We start from the raw sequence: 19,420 nt of genomic DNA, 5'->3' as shown, positions 1-19,420 counted from the left end.
CCCTGGGTAACCCTCCAAACTGTCTGAAGAAAAAAAAAACACAACTCTCCTGAGTGTTGGGGGATCCTGATGAATGAGGTGGAGGTGGGTAATTGCCAAAAATTTCCCTCAGCCCCCTGTGTCCACCTCATTTCGATGGATTCTGCAAATCCATTGTCTTGTGGGGGAGGTGAAAAGTTGCTGAAGAAGGGTGTGTGGGAAAGCCACCTACTGGCAACCTCCTTCTTCCAACAGTTCTCCAGATCCAAGCCACAATCAATAGCCTTCATATTACGGGGTAGTGGTGTGGAGGGAAACAGGTAAACAGAATGTTGAAAATTGTCATTCAGGACTTCAACAAACCAAAAGCATTTCTCCATTCAGGTATCAGTACAGTGGTACCTCTAGTTACGAACTTAATTCATTCCGGTGGTCCGTTCTTAAGCTGCAACCGTTCTTATCCTGAGGTGGGCTTTTGCTAATGGGGCCACTGGTGCGCGATTTCCACGTGCATCCCAGGGCAAAGTCTGCAACCAGGAGCAGCTACTTCCAGGTTAGTGGAGCTCTTAACCTGAAGCGTGCATAACCAGAAGTGTTCATAACCAGAGTTACCACTGTATCTGCATCATTATAATTCTTTAAATGGAATATGGTGATTTTGACATAACAATAATGTGCCTTAATTAGAAATACCAATGAAAGGGAAAAGTATCAGCCTTTTTCTACCTACTCGAACTACAAATCTTTGCTGCTGTAAAGAAGTTACTTACCACTTCCAGATCAGTCTTCAAAACTAGTTCCTAATAAAAGAAATTCATTTCACTGATGTGGTCCGGCACAGGCATATTGGAATACAGACAAGAGAGGAGAGCAAAAGTCATCTAGTTCTCCTGTGTTCAGCCAACCTGTAGTTTGGATATTTCCAGCTTCAACTGCTGTGATGATGGCTGAAAAGGCAGTTTCTCATTCCTACCCTACGCTCATCCTCAGCTGTTCCTCTAGTGAGAGCTGCAGTTTTGCTTAGGGATGCAATGCAAGGTGACCTTGGCTTTGGAGAGAAGGGGCTAGTAATGGTTGAAAGTTATGTGTTATCTCATAATAGGAATTGTGGAAAGTTGGCTTCTCTTTGAAGGAGGTCCTCTTTGTAACCTTAGTAGATTTGGCAGTAGTTGCATCTGAGGTGGTGGGAAGAGAGAGACCTATGTTGATTAAGGGGATTAGTTAGCTACTGGTCCAGGAAGGAGAACAGGGTGAAAGCAATTAAGGATTATCTCCTGACCCAGGTCCTCTCTAGTCAAAGTAACGTGGGGTGTGTTTCATCAACTATCATCTCTTAAAAGTGTTACTGATTAATGCTTATTTTTTGTTTTTATTGATTCAATATTTAATCTTGTATTAAAACGCACACACAATCACTCTATAATGGTTTGTGGTAACCTGGTTCAATGTTGTAATGTTGCATGATACTCTCTTTCAATTAGGAAGAACTAGCCGGATGAGGTTGATTGGATGTGACCTTGTCCCAGTTATGTCTGACCAGTTTCCTGGCACAGCATTATTGGAAAAACTGATGGGCAACAGGGTGAATGAAGTCACTTGGCTACACAGGTTTCCCATCCACCAAATCACATTGTTTCCGGACTCTAGGTTAGGGGATTTTGCTTTCATAGTGCCCTCCTTGTTTCCTGGTAGAATCTCACTGGCCTGTAGGTGGTCTCTGATCCAGTATTGAGATTATCCAAAACACTGGTCTCAGATAACTTCAAAATCCATACTGAGGCCACTCTTGCCAATGATGCTCAGGTTTTTGGGACTGCCCAAATCCCAGCACATTGCTGAACTGTCATGTGCTGCACACTCTCAACTGCAAATTTATTTGAATTTTTGATATAATTTTCCTGGGAGCAGAGGAGATTAATGCAACTGCCTTGTCATGAATTGATGATGACTTGGTTCACCAACAATGGCATCATTGGTAATAATTCCTGTAAAAATCTTGTAAATGAGGATATAAATGTAATTTCAGCAGCTTCCAGTCCACAGTAGGAGTATTTGAAATGTTTGTCCCCAGTGGCTGATGAATCCACTTGGTTTTCAGACTGCTGTTGGGATTTTTGTTCATGTTGTTGAAGTCTGGAACAGGGTGGTAGCTTGACTGGGTGATATAACTCTGAGATGTCCTCTCCAACTGAAAATAGATGACACTGCTCCATGGTATAAAAGGTAGCTCCAGGCAATAAACCAGCAAAAGTACAATAGTTATAACATAAGTAGTGGAAAGTTTTGGACAAATCCAAATAAGCATCAGTCTGTGTTTATTTTAGACTGGCAAAGTCTATAGTGGCAAAGCATTCCTTCTTACTGCAGTGGTCATTTAGAGCAGAATACTCAATGGCCCATTGTAACATGTTTATTTGTGAATAAAATCGCTCTCATTTCCATTGACTTAGATCCCAGGTTGTCTTCAGGGCTGTGCTATGAGACCTTGTATTGCAGTTGCTTGGTTGCTTTTCACTTATTGTAGCCTGAAGATGTGGGCAAGGTTCTTGAACCTATCTGCATCATGGCCTTGTCCAAACTGACAGGATTTTAAAAGATATCCAATCACCCTAAAACGTTCATTGTAGCTTCCCAAAAGCACCTCAAAGTAGCATGGGCTTTGGCTGAAGACATGGGTGAATTATAAATGAAGTCAACACAGTTTAAAGGAATCAAGGGGAAAAAAACATTTACTGAAAGACAAAATAAAGATTCTTAGCATATAAGAATAACAAGGAGAGGTTGCTAGCATGTAAGCAGATTCTGATTAAAGCAAATGTATAATGGAAATCCTTTATAACTTCTGGGGTAAAACCTTCCCTGCTTACCTATGACTATTCTCTGCACAATCCCAGTATGGCTTTCTTGCCACCTCTCTCCCTACTGTGCAAAATCTTGTTTGCCCTGAGATCATGCCATGATCTGATCTCTGAACACCAGCTACACTCAGAAATAGCTTCTGGATACATGACCTCCAAAATATACCAAAACCCCGCCCCCCCCCCAAGAAGATAGAAGCTTTCTATCCTCAATGAAATCTACCATCACCCATTTTGTTTTCTGGTGCAGAGATTAACAAATTAACCCCATTAATCCCCAAACCAACAGATAACATTTGTATTTCCATATAATATAAAAGCAGAGTCCATACAAACAGTCTACAGTTCATTTTCTTCGCAGTTCTGTTTCCAAATTATCAATCTGCTTCAGTAAATCTTTCCTATTCTGTTCCTGTACTTTACACACACACACACACACACACACACACACACACACACACACACACACACACCGGCCTCTAATGAATGTTTTACTATTATCCCAATCAGTACCTGTAGAAATATCTTCTGATTGATGAGTTCTTCCTGGCACATCTAATTATTACAGCAGATAGGTAAATAATATTTTCCTTACCTATATTTATCACCAACATTTATAATCTGCATGGGTACTTGTCCTACTGTTGTATTACATATCTTTGTAATTACGAGTGATTGGAATCATATCTCCACTTGAATAAGTTGTGTGGGAAATAGAATAAAAAGTATAATCTCTTGGATACTTAAGTATTGATATAGTATCTCCCTGAATCAGTTAGCATAAAAGCCCTCATGTTTGCTCATACATTAGCTGGTAATTTACTAGCCTGTTTCACATTCCTTGAAATATTTGCCTTTTTTGTGTCTCTCTGTGTGTAATCTATCAATCTTAGGAACTTGAATGGAACAGTTTGGAGCCTGTGGATCATCCTCAGTAATAGAATCTTAGGTAACAGAATCTTGTTACCTAACACTATTTAGTTGCACAGCCGTGGCTTCTATAAAACATTTTCCTTTTCTTTCTCTTCACCACCTCCACCCAATTTTCTTCTATTCCTTCTTTTTGTATAAACTAATGAACTGGTATAATTGTAAACTAATGATAGAAATAATAATATTGGTTGGAATCCTTCTATATAAATTTGCTGTTCTTGGGATATCGGATCAAAACAATATTGATTATTTAAGAGATAAAAGAACTAAGAAATATTGTTTTATCTTTTCTTTAAAGAAATTATGGCTGATTATAGTAATGAAAATATTTGAATGGACTTTTAAAATGAATTAAAATACTTGTTGATTAGATTAAGAATTTCCTTAAGATAGGATGATATAGAATGAGCTAAAGAAGTGGAAAGAATGGGATGGAGAGAAGCAAATCAAAGGGGAAATCTGTGATTTTTTTATGATGGGGAAGGAAAACAAGAAAGTCAGAGGAAAAGACAAAATCATGTAGGTAACAGCAGAAAAAAAGGGAATTTTCCAATGAATTATACAAATATAAAGAAAGAGCAGGAAAGGACTTACTTACGAGATCAGAAACTAGAATAATATAGGAAAACTAGAGCAAGAAAAGGATAACTTAAAGCAATTGCTTCAAGAGAGAGATCAAAAATTTATGGGACAGATTAATGAATTGTCAGGAATGGTTTTTATGATTAAAAAAATTGAAGATATGCATAGCCAAGTGCAGATGCAAGAGCAAATGGGTAATAAAATAAAGGAAGTAATTGTGTTATAGAAAGAAGAGAAATTACTACTGAACACAGTTTATACAAACAAGAGGTCAATAAGTTCCAATAAAGGTTGAACAATTAGTTTCAGAATTGAGACAATTAAAGCTGAGAGGTCTTCCAGAATAAATTGAAGGTGACAATCTGGTTGGCTATTATTTAAAGATATCTTAGAATTAGACCAAATGTGTGAAACGATCATTGAGTAGGCATACAAAATTATTTCATGTTATGCATAATGGAATAAACTTGATTGCGACACTTTTGTAAAATATATTAGCTTCTGAGTTAAATATGCTATTTTTAAGAAACCGAGGCCAAGAAAAGAATTAAAAATTGAAAAACTTAATATTGAGGTTTTGACAGATGTGAGTTTGTACATATTGTAAAAGAGAAGAGATTTAAAATGATTGACCATATATTTGAGAGAAAGAGACATCCAATATGGTACCCTTTTGGTCTTAATGTTCAAATGGACAAATAATGGGTGGTTGTCTGGAATGTGGAAGAGGCGACTCCGGTAATAGAAATGATAGAAGAAACAAATCCCAAGAAAAGAATCTCATGATAATTTATAAAATATAGGAAACTCAGTTGAATGCAGTAAGGTTTCCAAGTTGGGTTGCCAGTCAACTTTGTTTTTGTTACTATTTACTGGACATTTTTCTCATTGTAGATAAAATAAATATTTTTCCTATTAATGTTTGGGGGATTGATGATGTTCTAAAATGGAAAAAAGTCTTTTCGAAATAAAAAAAGACAAAACTGATGTTGTTTGTTTCCAAGAAACACATATATAGAAAGGTTATGAAAGCTTACTTAAAAACAGATTCCTTGGGATAGTATATGCTGCATGTGGAGAGAGAGAAAAACAAAAGGAGCAGTAATATATATAAAGAATCAGGATTGGCAGTTAAAAAGATCAGTATTCCGACCCAGATGATAGGCTCAATTTACTGAATTTAAGTGGACCACTGGGTAAGTATATGTACCTAATGTGGGTTTTTAAAAATATATTTTTTCAAATCTTAACTGACTTTGCTGAAAACAAAATTATATTAGTAGGAGACATGAATGGTTGATTTGATAACGTCTGTAGCTAACATTTCCTAAAGGAGGGCATGGTGAGATCTGTTATAAAAATAAAGCCCTCATTGGCCCATGTTTTCCAGGAATTCTAGGCTGGTTTTGAATATTTCACTTACAGACAAGGCAATTGGGTAGATTATGGTAGAGCAGCTACAAGTTCTTAATGGACTGCCCCTCAACTTTTAATAATGCATACATTCATTATATTATTTGTATGCTGCCTTTCCACAGTTCAAACCAGGTTCAAGGCAGCTTACAACATGAAAAAATTACATAGCTACAACATAACAAAAGTAGTCATAAAAATAAATAAAACATTTAAAAGGACACAAACAAATTGAACAATTTCAACATAAATAACAAGATTTAAAAGAAAGATAAAAACAAGAGCAACAACCACCCTGAGATCTTTGGATGAAGGGCAGTATATAAATTTTAAAAATAAAATAAAATAAACAACTCCCACCCTAGCCCAAGAATCCGATCAGCACCCTCAGCTTTTTGTAGCTGGGTCAGTCAGGGCCCTACCCTCCCAGCCTAGGTGGAAAAGGCCTTCAAGGCAGGATGTAGGTCTTCCAGGACTGACAGCCAAGATGGTCTCTGGCGGGCCCCGCCCTCCCATGCCATGGGCAGGGGAGCAGGTCTTCCAGGACTCACAGCAGTGATGTGCCATGTAAACAGTCTTCATGATTATGCAACACCATCGCAGATAATGCTGGCTCCTGCCAGTAGCATCAGTATACTCTGTTTCTCCTTCAATGCAAAGCATTACTTACATGCCATTATTGGGAACCTCATTTGTGCCCACTTAATTAAGACTTGGTGAACTAAGCCCTCTCTAGATTTACCACATTCATTAGAAGCCATTTTCCTCAAACTATTTAGGGGAAATTCTGGTCTATCAAAAACAAATATTTTTTCATGGGGAGCATTTAGAATCCTTGCTCAATTGCATTACCTATAAATTTTTCAGCTCATCCCTAGATTGTATAGGAATGCAGGGTGCTTACCAATTGTGAGGATAAATGAATTTTACATTGCCTGTATGATAAATTTCTTTTCATCATGTAAAAGCAATTATGTAAAAGAATGTTCTTGAAATGACCACCATTAGTTGTAAAACTGCCATGAACTGCATGGACGGCAGATTTATCACTAGAGGAGAAAGGTCTAATATAACAGGTAAAATTCATTAGAAAGCGGCTTTCTTATTAGCTAAAGGTTCCTTCCCACTTGCCTGCAACTTATATTCAGAGGTTTTTTAAAGCCAAAGAACCTAAGGCCAACATAACCAGTGGTTTCCTTAAAGTTCTCTAGTTTAAAATACATCTTCCCTTTCAACAGTCAGTGGCTATTGTAGAAGTCTCAAATAAACTGCCAGTGCTATCTGTATTTTTCCGAAGCATGCTATAGCTTTGCTGAATTGTGCTCTCTTTGTGACAAAGTCTCTAATTTATTCTAGTATTTAATCAACTGCAACCTCAGAAATTGCTCTCCCTGGCTTGCTTCAGATTTATACTTTTTTTACAAAGTCACGTACCTCATTCATGACAGTACGGATGAATTAGTAGTGAGAACCAGCCCCAGACATAATGATCTCAACAGGATCTGTTTGTCTTGGATTGTAAAATCTTGATTTTCCAGAGTTCCTCATCACAGAGGGAACCTACACAAGTTGAAGCAGGGTCCCCTCTTCATAAGGTCACCTTTCAATTCACAGAGGGTTATGGGATGAAGGGCTGAGCTTCAATATATTAGTATTGCAGACAGCTGCTGGAACATCTGAAGAGGGCAATAATCTCTTTTGGATGGTCGCGTACAGATACCAAGGGCACATTTGAGAAATAAGGTCACATTTTGAATATTTACTATACAGCTTGTTTGGTGGTTGCAAATGTTCTTTTAAGTTGTGCTTCCTAATGATATGCTAAGAAATCTCACAAACTGTGACTAAGCTTTAATCATGGGGTAGAGGAAAATGGTGGGAGACCTGAATTGATTTACCCCGTATCTAAAGCTGCTTGTCTTTGTTCCAGCATTTTGAAACAGTTTACCACAGGTAGAATCACACAATATATTCTGTGGCAACTAACACATCAAAAGAGTTCACTCTGTATGAAATGCTGAGCGTGGTAGAATGCCAGAGGTCAGCAGCTGTCACCTCAAAGTACTGGCCTACTTTTCCCAGGTTTAAACAAAACCTTAGAGGTAGGAAAGCAGCAATAACGATTTATATCACTGTTAAATTCATAATGGGGGAAACTTCTTCTTTTGAAAGTTAGTCAAATTGATTTAAATTTTACCTCTCTGAGACAGGTAATACCACCGGGCGAAGTCTAGGAAAAAGTAAGAAAACAATTTAACAAAAAAAGACTACATACACTTTTTTCTTTTCGTTTCAATGTAAAGCTGGATGGGATCTATTCTTGATGTGAAGAGGACCCTATTTTCTATATGATATGTTTGATTCTTGTTCACTGGATGTGCGACATTTCTCATTGCATGGCCCTGCCGTCTTCCCCAGATGGTAGTATCAAATGCAAGGCGTCCCTCTCCCTCATATGAAACCATATGACGATGAATGACACTACATAAACAGGAAGGCAGCATGCTTTTAGTCATGCAACCATGCAACCAGCAGGAAAGCTCACAAAGAAAGAGGACAGAGCAGAAGAGTTTTGAGGAACGGTGATCCCAGACACTGTGCTAATAAAAATCTTTCGGAGACATAAGATACGTGTTGTGCAATTTGAAACATCTGTTAAAGAAACTGAAAAGGTTCCCCTTTTCAAGAATAGAAAGCTTCAATCTTCTGTTTTCTGGTCAGCACTTTTAAGCAGCTATAGGAAGGAAGAGTGATTTATGCAAAGGAAGCAACCCCAGGTATACTTCAGCTTTACCAAAGTCATCAGAATAATTACATTTTTATAGCAATAGCTCAGTGCAATGCAGATTTTTTTGGGGGGGGAGGAATAGAATTATTAGTAATTAAGTAGAAAAGATAAGACCATTCCCCCCCCCCCATTGGAGTTAATTCACACCCAACATTCCATGTCTGTTCAAAATCCTGTAAATTAGATTGCAGTCAACTCCCATGGGAAAAATACAATAAATTAGCAGCAACTTTCACAATATACGAAGAGCCAACCCCTTTTCATTCTTGCATTCATGGAACAGAGGTCCACTTCTGTGGAGATCTAACTTCATTGCCATTGCTTTGCTCCCTTTCACTTTATGTTAGGTGAGACCCTTAACATATGAAGCACCTTCTCAGTTTCCACTTTCATCAAATTCTCCAGACCACAACAACCAGTTTTTCCCCATCCCTTGAAAGCCACTAAATAAGTCCCCCGTGGATTGCTTATATACATCATTTGTCCGAGTGCAACCTGTGGTGTCGCATGAATGTGTTGCAATTTACAGCCCCCTTGGAATTGGACAAAAATTCTATTAACACTCTCAGTAGGGGCATACACAATTTAATCAACCACAAAGAACAAATTCTGCCTTAACCCAGGGTGGAAGAAACTCCAAGTGTAGTCAAAAGTTAGGGGATGTGTGAAGAAAACTTGTATTCTTAACTGTCTGCCGTGCTATTTGCAAGGTCACTTTGCACCAGCACCGTTAACTGCAGTTTGCAAAATCCTACATATATTGCTCGTGTGAATTCCATTTTAAGAATGTGAGAAGCATGAATTGGGTGATAGTATTGCAGTATTATTTCTGTTTCCTCCAGCACACACTCACAAACACACACATGTAACAAAGAGAAAATCAATTAATTCTAGCTTAATTGAGCTATAACTACATTCATGCTGCAGCTCATTTCTTATGCTTTTTGACAAATAGGTAAATAAAAATGTGATCTGCTGTATTAACACACTGTATAAAACAGATTACATTTTGAATTCCTGCTGATAATGCACATAGTGAGTGACATTTTACTTAACATGTGCATTTCCTGGTTTGTTGTTGTTTTTGCAGCTGCTGTTTTTGCAGATTATAAGGACAAAGACTAAAACAAAAAGAGAGAGAAATACTACAGTAAGTTTAAGGTAAAAAGCCCACATGACATTTGGAGTTTTGGGAAACAAACCAGATACACAGAATTCTGATGTTGTCAGTCAAGTTACTTTGCCTTTAATAGGAAAAGTTAGCTAGGAGTATGAATAAAAAACACCGCAATGAAGGTTCCAAAGGGGAAATACAGAAATCCTATTAGTGTGGGTTTTTACAGAAATAGGTTTGTGACTATTATAAACTTCTTCACAAATCTCTGCCTCCCTCATCTCATTTCGGTACCAATACCAAGTAGGGATTTTTCTCTAGCTCCCTGTAGGCTAGAAACAGTCAAGAAATATTTTGAAAAACAATTCACAGTGAGAGGTACAATATATTGGAAATGGTTAGGGATATGCTTTTAAAAATGTTTGTTTCTTTGTTTTCAGGTCATTCATAAGAATAGGTACTGATTGTTAGAGGGAATTCAGAACCCCCTAGCATGGTTCAATGTTCAGAGATTAATTTGAGTTAGGTCTTATTGCTAGAGTTCATGTAAAACATTAGAACTAAGATCTGCTAAGGAATCCCTGCTGGAAACTAGATACTTTATCATGGTCTCAATTATCTCTGTGGAAGCTACAATGTGTGGATTGACCTACTGTAATGTGTTCTGCTTGAATATAATTCAGAAACTTAGACTGGTGAAGAATGCATCTGCCCAATGTGTGAGAATTAGCCTAGTCATTTTACACCTGTGGTATAAAGTTGCATAGGTTACCAGTTTTCCTTAACCCAAGGTGGCTTGAACCTATAAAACTCAACATGGATTATTTCAGGGAAAGACTCCATGCATATGGATTTCCCCAAAGCTTAAGATCAGACAATGAAGCCCTACTTCAGGTTTCAGCAAGACTGAAAATTGGCAATTTTACACCACTCTTCATCAAAACTGACACCAAGAGGTTTCAGAAGGTTAAAAATAGCTTACAAATTATGAAACCCACATATACTAATGCATAAAACCTAAATTGTGATCCCTCATTGAGGATTCATTCAGTGAAGGGGAAAGAATCCCCAATGGAAGAAGTGTAATAATAAATCTCTTCTTCAGCCCTCAAGAAGTTCCAAATCCAAGAAGCAAAACAATATATATGGCAGTATGAAAATGAGGGACAAAGGTTAATCTGGATGGGGGGACAGGCCTCTTCCTTTCTCAGAAAGGGGTGCTGGAAGAAGAGGCTTTTGCTTTTTGCCAATTGGTCCTTGATGGCTTCATGGGACAGGCCTGTTCAAACATGATTCCCTAAATCAGAAATAGTAATATTTTCACCTTGTGAGATTTACATAATAAAAAAACCAAAATATTAATAAACAAGATTTACATAATAAGTTAACAGTAAGTACTCAGGATTCTTCAATTCAATTTCACACATACTATCTATATCTATAAATACTAGGCAAAGTTAGCAACTAGTGGAAGTTCACAGTTCCTACAGTGGAAGACCTGTTGGTTCATTGAGCTCAAACAGTGGCAACGAGCAGAAATTCAGCTCACTGCTTCTCCTATTTTCCAGCCTTGACCTTGGGCATGCCCACACTTCTGCTCATCCTCTGCCTAGAAAGCACAGGTCTGAGTGCTTTTGTGTTTGCCCCATAGCTTTCCCCTGGGAAACTCACTCTTTACCACTGAAACAGAACAAATAACAATGGTCTGATTCAGCAATAAACTATGGGTTTTCCTGGAGGAAAGCAGGGAGGCAAACGGATGTGTGGATGAGCCCATTAATCACCCATGCACTGATACAATGTACATAGGCATTCCAATTTGCATTAGACATTGTTTCTTTAACATTCAGCTCACATTGTGTGTGTCTATATGTGGACTAGAAGTGTCTTGACCTCATTTGCATTTGCCCTAATTGTCAGGTATCTACCGTAGTTGCTCTGGTTATTTTTCATGAACCTTCCTTTGAAGGAAGCAAATAGAGAAATTGGTTTGCTGGTAATTTAGTATTCTGACACACTCCCTTGTATTTTATAAGAGATATTTTTTCTCTTCTATTCTTCATGGCCACTTTTTGTAAGATGCACATTTTCATTCTGCCAAAGAGTTTCTGCCATCCAATCCCGCAAAATGAGCATCTGTGGCCTCTGCTCTCTTGCAGGAGAAAGGTGGCTGTGCATAAAAGAGCTGTTTCAGATCCTTCTGTTCTGTATCTTTTTGGTCTATCTTGAATGAATTAAAATCTCAATTACTCTGCTTTCCCCCTCCATTTAAATATGCTTGGATTTTCCTAGTGGAGTCACAACAGTATAATTTGTGGCACTAATAAATCCTCATTTTTAGGGGCTGCCAATGATAATATGAACAATATGTTCACTTGGATATGCCTCTGAATCTAAGGAAGTAACTCTTTACATTTCACATACTGAAAGAAAATGACAAAGTGGTAAGTTGGGGATGTACCAATCACTAAAGCAAAAATGAAACAAAAAGCCTATTTAGTTAGCAAATGTTTCCGCAGTTGAACATGTTTTGCATGTATTATTGGCCTCCAGAACCACACTCCTCCCTCTACTCCTTCAGCTCTACAGGAAGTCCCCTCTTCAAGTACTTCCCCTTCACCCAGGAACTATGCACATAGGAGGGGAAACGATTAAGCAGTCCTGTGCTGTAACTGGCAGCCTCCTGTGACTGCTTTTCAATTTAATAATAATATTTTATACTACCTTTCAAACATATTGTCAAAGTAGCTTAAAACAAAATATCAAAGGATTGGTTCATACATATCTAGTTTGGTTCCCATATTGAAAGTCAAAAGCTTGGAATCTAGGAAAAACTACCTTATCAATTCTGTATCTTTTATATTCTATTGAAAAGGTGTACACTGTTTATGTTGCTGTGAATGAGATCAGAAATCATCATTCAGTATACAATGCTAAACTAACTTTGGCTCTTAAAAGTGTACCTATAGATTGAATTCTCAGAGGTTAACAACACTCTCTTATTACTCAGACAGCCCAACAAAGAGACTGAATAAATCCAGTAATTCAGTGGCCCTGTTAGCTAATACATTTCTTTTATGGCCTGGGTGGATGATATGATCCTTTTTAAAAGTCAGGATTGCAATGCAGTACACACAGTGACTAAAGCAAATATAAATGAAGAGATATAAGTCGTGCACGAGGGATTTCCTGTTCTATTGAAATTGCTTTTTCCACTTAACCCCAGAAATATGAGAATTATCCACCTGTATAAAAGCAAGGGATTGTTATAATGTCTCATGCTTGCCTCTCTCACTGAATATAACTTCTCTAATTTTGCACTGCCTGAAGAATAACTCCCTACCACCTCTGACCAGTTTGGTAATGCAGAGCAATTTGTTTGCTCAGCTTATCTGGCGTTAACACCATAGCGCAATCCTGTGGGACCTGCCAAGACTACAAAATGCATTAGCAACCATTTACTCCCTGTGCTACTCCCTGAATGGTAGCTGCACAATACAGTGGTACCTTGGGTTACATACGCTTCAGGTTACATACACTATAGGTTACAGACTCCGCTAACCCAGAAATAGTACCTCAGGTTAAGAACTTTGCTTCAGGATGAGAACAGAAATCGTGCTGTGGCGGCAGCAGGAGGCCCCATTAGCTAAAGTGGTGCTTCAGGTTAAGAACAGTTTCAGGTTAAGAACAGACCTCCGGAACGAATTAAGTACTTAACCAGAGGTACCACTGTATGATTAGAATACTCTTCTTTTTTCAAAATACATTTGTTAATGACTCCACAGGAAAAAACCACAAGCAAACCAGTTTCTCCCAGTCACAGAATCCCCACATTTTTCAAGCTCTCAGTATCAAGCTCTCAATATATCAAGCAGAGTATAATTTCAAAACATTATTATTATTATTATTATTATTATTATTATTACTACTACTACTACTACTACTACTACTATTATGATTACATTCTTATTTGGTTTGTATACTATCGCAGACACATGGTAAAAGGGCGGTTTAAAAATACTTACAACAAACAAACATGCAAACATAGAGAAACTATGCAGGAATTATCATATTCATCTTCTGTGTACCACATCCATTCTCTTCACTTTGCCAATACATTTTGGTTTGGCCTTTGATCTGTGGATTTACTTTTAATACACTTCATTTCCAATAAAGGGAACTTCAGTTTCATTATTTGATTGCTGCAAATGACCTATTGAAATATACGAGTATGAATATTTTTCAAATTACTCCCTATTGGCTCAAGAAAATCATTTAGCTAATTAAGTGAATAATAAATTATCATCAAAATAAGACGATAGCAAGTGACCCTGCTGCTCTTTCTCATATTTACTCAGCAGGACTCATTGATCTCTGCACTTCATTAGTAAAGAATAAAGTATGTTTGATCACAAAAAATGTGAAATTTCATCACGATAGGACAAACAAATGCAGAGTACAATTAAATTTGATAGCATCATGGTTTCTTCCTCTCACAGTAGCAGCCTTGGTAGGCCAAGAAAAGTCATCCTGCACAACTGTCCCATTTTAAGTGGGACATCCTAGATTGACAAAAGCTGCCCTGACTTCTGATCCCAATCCCCGACGTCCCATTTTGGCTTCATGCTCTGGCCATGCCAGAGCACAGAACCAAAAGGATGAGGGGTTTTGTGTCCTGCCCTATGGCGTGAGTCAGTTGGCTCACACCATAACGTGGGACCAAAAAACAGAAGGAAAACTTACAGTACCTTGCCCCCAAAGGTCACTCTTTGGCACACCTTTGGCCGAGGCTGAGAAGGATGACAAAGGTGTAGGGGGGGCACATAATGGAGTTTTGTTTATTCATAGTTTGATGGGCTTCAAATTATTCCAACATGCCCGGTGGGTGATCGCTCTTGACATTCCTCTGAATGTAAGACAGGCTCTCAGTAGTCTCTCAGCAGCAGCATTGCTGCTGCATACTAGAAGAGGGAGGGGTGCAGTGGTAGCCAGTCAGGACTTTACAGACACACCAAGAGGAACACCAAACTGGCTGGGAGGCAATTGCTGCCACTCTCCACTCTATTTTACTTGGTGAGCCACTCACATCTAAATTATAGAAGTCCCACCACCCAACATTTTGTGCCCACAATTTCTTACATAGCCCAGCATTCATAGTGTGCCTTTTAAGTCTTCAAAACAATTCACATGCACAATCTCAGAAGCTTTTCTAACAAAAAATATTTTATTTATTATTTGCATTTTCCAATCACCTTATAACATGACTTTCTAGGCAGCATACATAATTAGAGGGAGTGCTTGGTGCCGTGGTCAAAACCACTGAGCCTCTTGGGCTTGCTGATTGGAAGGTCAGCAGTTTGAATCTGTGCAATGGGGTGAGTTCCCATTGCTCTGTCCCACCTTCTACCAACCTAGCTGTTTGAAAGCACACCAGTGCAAGTAGATAAATAGGTACTGCTGTGGTGGGAAGGTAAATGGCGTTTTTGTGTGCTCTGGCTTCCGTCACGGTGTTCTGGTGCACCAGAAATGATTTAGTCATGCTGGCCACCTGACCCGGAAAGCTGTCTGTGGACAAATGCCAGCTCCCTCGGCCTGAAAAGGGAGATGAGCACCACACCCCATAGTTGCCCTTGACTGAACTTAACTGTCCAGGAATAGTCTACCTTTACCTTATCTTACACAATTAGGTTTAAACAGAATTGTGGGGGAAGAAGTACTATGGAAAAGGATCTCTCAGTTGTAGCCACCCTCCATCCTTCAGATTCAGGGGGACTCAGAGGTTGGCTATTATTGTCAAGGACTGGAATGCCTGCTTGGCCCCGCAACTGTGGGTGCCTGGGGCCATGGGTGCGATACAGCATGCATGGCCCTGGCACCAAATTTGTGGGTGCCCAGCCCCTTCAAGGGGAATTTTGTGGGTGCTCAGGCACCCAAGGCCCCGAGGAGTGGGCACCTATGGTCAAGGACAACCTACAGGTCCCTTTGGACACTGTTGGCTAGAGATTCCTTAAGTATTAATGATGCTGTTAATTCATCTTACCAAAGCACAGACACTTGCATTTCTTATTGAAACAATGTGCTATTTACACCTACCCATTTGTCACACTGTTTGTGTAAAAGCTGATATTAGGCCTATTAAACTATCCTAGATATTCTCTACATGCAGATGACTCACATGGCGCTTCCAAGGGATACCCCTTGGAACATTAGTTCAGCTCTACGTGCCAACACTATCGTAACTCAAAATTATCTCGAAGTACAAAGTGAAATATTAAAACGCTTGGAGGGGGACTTGTATTGTTTATTGTCCAGGGGTGTATTGCTGGTGGTACATAATCTCTGAAGGATAATCACTGCTTATGGGAATCAGGTCTAGCAATGTGAGAAGTCTGTCTTCTGAATCTACCATAAGAGAGCCTACCATAAGAGAATCCTGAAGTGGGCTGTTCTTTAACAGCCACTGAGCGCCCCGCAGATGACTCATTTGCTAACACTGGAATTGCTTTCCACAGGAGTGCTATCCCAAGGTAATGATTATAGGGGTACAAGGGTTATACAGAGCTCCTCTGAGATGTTTGGAAATTGCTGAGCTCATTTTTCAAATCTGCTGTGGGATCACACAGTCACTGAAGCACACTTCAGCAATTCATGAGCCACTAACAAAAGGCACTGCACACCTAATAAGTAATATAATGTAATAAAGGCCAAAGGCTTTTTAAAGGGACAATTTAGAGCTGCCACACAGTATGCAATCAGAATTTGTGTGCAAAGTGTGCACCATTACTGCACACCTGTGCATTTTCCTTGTGTTCATGCTTCCTTCCTTAGATTCACATATTAAAGAAGCTTATATAGATTGGGAGAAAATCCTCAGAAATCCAAGGCAGACCTTTTAACATCACAGTAATCCAAGTTTATGCACCAACTACTGGTGCTGAAGAAACTGAATTATTATTATTATTATTATTATTATTATTATTATTATCCTACCAGATTGGCTGATATGATCTGAGTATAGAATCATAAAATTGTAGAGATGGAAAGGACGCTGAGGGTTACCTAATCCAAAACCCTAATTAATCTTCACATTTGTATTGATATACATGAATGATAAAATACATTTATTGAAGTAATTTCTGCTTAGCAGCTTGCTCATTTCACCATTTGAAGAAGCACTGGAAGGAAGAGATGAGGAACAGCTAATAGAGATACTAAACTCTGCCCCTGAGCAGAAAGATCTTCAGAGACAGAGAACCAGCTAATGAAAATGTACTGACTACTGAAGAAAATAAAGCTGCTGGGCCCTTAAGATCCATTATGTAGTTCTGACAGGTTTTTGAAGACATTATTTTTGTTAGGTGTTGCACTTTAACACTGAAGCTAGGCCGTGTACAAGTAACAGCAAATAATTGATTCAAAACAATTACTAACTAAAGGTTATACTATAAAAAAAATGCTACCACCTAAATGTACAGACTTGGGCTGAGGTTTATACTCATTCTGTACTGAGATATATACATTCTGTATATTTAAGAACATAGATATTGCCTAGATCAGACCAGAGATCGATCTAGCTCAGCCTTTGGAACCTGGTGCCCTCCCAAAGTTGTCTGGCTCCAATCCCCATAATCTCTGACCATGTTTCTTGCTGGTTAGGGATGATGGGAGCTGTAGTTTAAAACATCAGCTTGGGGAAGGCTAGTCTAGCATGACTCCAGCTATAGTCAGGCAGATATCCTTTGGAAGCCCACAGCCAAGATGTAATGTTGTCTCTAGGATACTGTCCCTAAACATGGAGATTTTATTCTTAGTATTTATGTTCAACAGCTATTGATTGAAAAAGTAATTCAATGAATTCTAAGGCTACTGTCCATGTGGATATTCAGTTTCCTCCCACGTAATTGAACAATGTGGAACCTGGATGCTGGAAATAGTAACCCACCAACACCTCTGTTTGTTTGCTTGATTTGATGGTGGGGAACATATAACCTGCCAGGGGATGTTACACTCCATAGTTAGTACTCCCATCTGTCCCAGCCATCCTGGCCAATGGTCCAGACAGATGGGAACTGTCCAACATCATCTGAAGGGCCACAACTTTCCCATCTGTGGTTTAGATTAGGATTAGGTCCCGTCTCCTCCTGGAACAGATACAATAATTTTGGGGGATCCAGATTACAGTGTTGTAGTCCTGTATGAATGGAGTTGGGAGCTAGCCATCAGGTGCTACACAGTTTCTGTTTTAGTAGAGACCTCAGGGCACCTATTCTTACTTCAGGCTGTGCTAGAGCTGTAGGAGCAGAAACTGAAAAGCACTTGGAAGCCTGAAAAGAGTATGCAACCAAGGGCTGGTCACAGGTCTCAAACTGTGATCCATTTTTATAAGTAGATCTGAGAGACTCTCCACAATGTCCTTAATAAATGAAGCCCTCACCCAAGCACTCTGAATTATGAATGAAGTAATTCAGCTTTAATTGTTTTTCACTTTCTTGGAAAGGTTAGGGTGAACTACCTATGAAGAGCCCAGATAATGCATTGCAAACGAATGCCATATTCCCTGCAGAACTCTTGTAGTTAATAAGGGTTTGACCTCATTGAAAAGCACCTTAGACATGTAGAGTTTCTTGATTTATTAATGCCTTGGATTTCGTTGTGTCAGCATGTTTTAAGCATCTGGGCAGAAAAATGAAGGAAGCAAATGGCAAATGGTAAATATAATGGATTGAACTGAGGCATCAGAAGTGATTGCCTAACCGAAGGGCAGGCAGTTTTTGTGATATCAGAGTTCTTGTGAATGAAGCAATTTTGGGGACAGGGACGGAATGATGAACATCTTTCTACTTGCATTTCAAAAATGAAGTCAATTTCTGACCCAGGATCAGGCGTCTGTATTTTATCTCACTGTGCGACAGATAGAACAAAGATGGATGTAATGACAACTTGCCTGCTATGGGTGAAGCTCCCAGTGGTGCATTTCAATTCAGCACATGTGGATTAAGCTCTAACTCACTCAAATGAGGGTATTTTGTTCTCCAGCACCAGCTCTGCATTTTCTCCCCACTGATGTAAATTAACTGCAGAACATTCAAGACAATGCAACAATGATAAAAGAGAAGAAAACTAAGAATTGGAAGTTGGGCTTTTCAGTCAGGAGGGTCTCCTACATACATAGGAAAAACAAGAAACATGAGAGTGAATGCAGCAGCATGGGACCTACTTAGATATGGTCTGATCCTAGGCCCTAGGGGGTATCTACATCTATACTGGAACTGGTTATGATGCTTTCCATTGTTTTAGCACTTGTTATTTGTTGCCCTGGATTCCTTTGGGAGGCAGGGCAGGATATAAATTTAATAAATAAAATAAAATACTACTGCATCTACTCTGGTCTTTCCAACCCAACTGGCACTGTGTGTTTCCTTATCATTAAAGAATTCATAATCAAAAATTGAATTAGCTAAGTTTACTTAATTTAAAATTTGAACATAAAGCATGGGTGGAAGTAAGTGTCACACTATTATAAATGTTCAGCCTATGCAAGCAATTCAAGTTGACAGATGGAACAATTCTCCAGTGGGGGCGGCAAACGGGGAGGAGAGAGGGGAAAGCCCTGTTGCACAAGTGGAAACTCTTGTGTACTGCTGAGGTTTGTTAGGTGAATACTGCCTAATAATAAGTCATCTTTGGAAGAACAGAATAAAAAAATAAGGTGCAACATGGAAACTGGTCTCAAGCATATATACCTTTTGTAAA

The 19,420-nt window shown here is 38.9% G+C and overlaps 1 protein-coding gene across 9 annotated transcripts in view; it reads right to left on the bottom strand.

Annotated features, from left to right (window-relative positions):
• KCNIP1 (potassium voltage-gated channel interacting protein 1) overlaps nucleotides 1–19,420 on the bottom strand; it is a 477,263-nt gene that overhangs the window by 27,215 nt on the left and 430,628 nt on the right. Inside the window, exons 2-3 of one of the 9 annotated variants that reach the window (XM_028717513.2) lie at nucleotides 7,963–7,995; nucleotides 5,390–5,419 (exon numbers count right to left, since the gene is read on the bottom strand). The exons of 7 other annotated variants lie outside the window; for them this stretch is intronic. In XM_028717513.2, the coding sequence (XP_028573346.1) occupies nucleotides 5,390–5,419; nucleotides 7,963–7,995 (63 nt within the window). The remainder of the gene's footprint in view (nucleotides 1–5,389; nucleotides 5,420–7,962; nucleotides 7,996–19,420) is intronic. One more of the 9 variants, XM_028717517.2, reaches the window with a different exon arrangement.

This window comes from Podarcis muralis, chromosome 2 (assembly GCF_964188315.1).
Source record: "Podarcis muralis chromosome 2, rPodMur119.hap1.1, whole genome shotgun sequence".
NCBI lineage: Eukaryota > Metazoa > Chordata > Lepidosauria > Squamata > Lacertidae > Podarcis > Podarcis muralis.
This window is presented reverse-complemented; position numbering and strand designations above follow the sequence as displayed.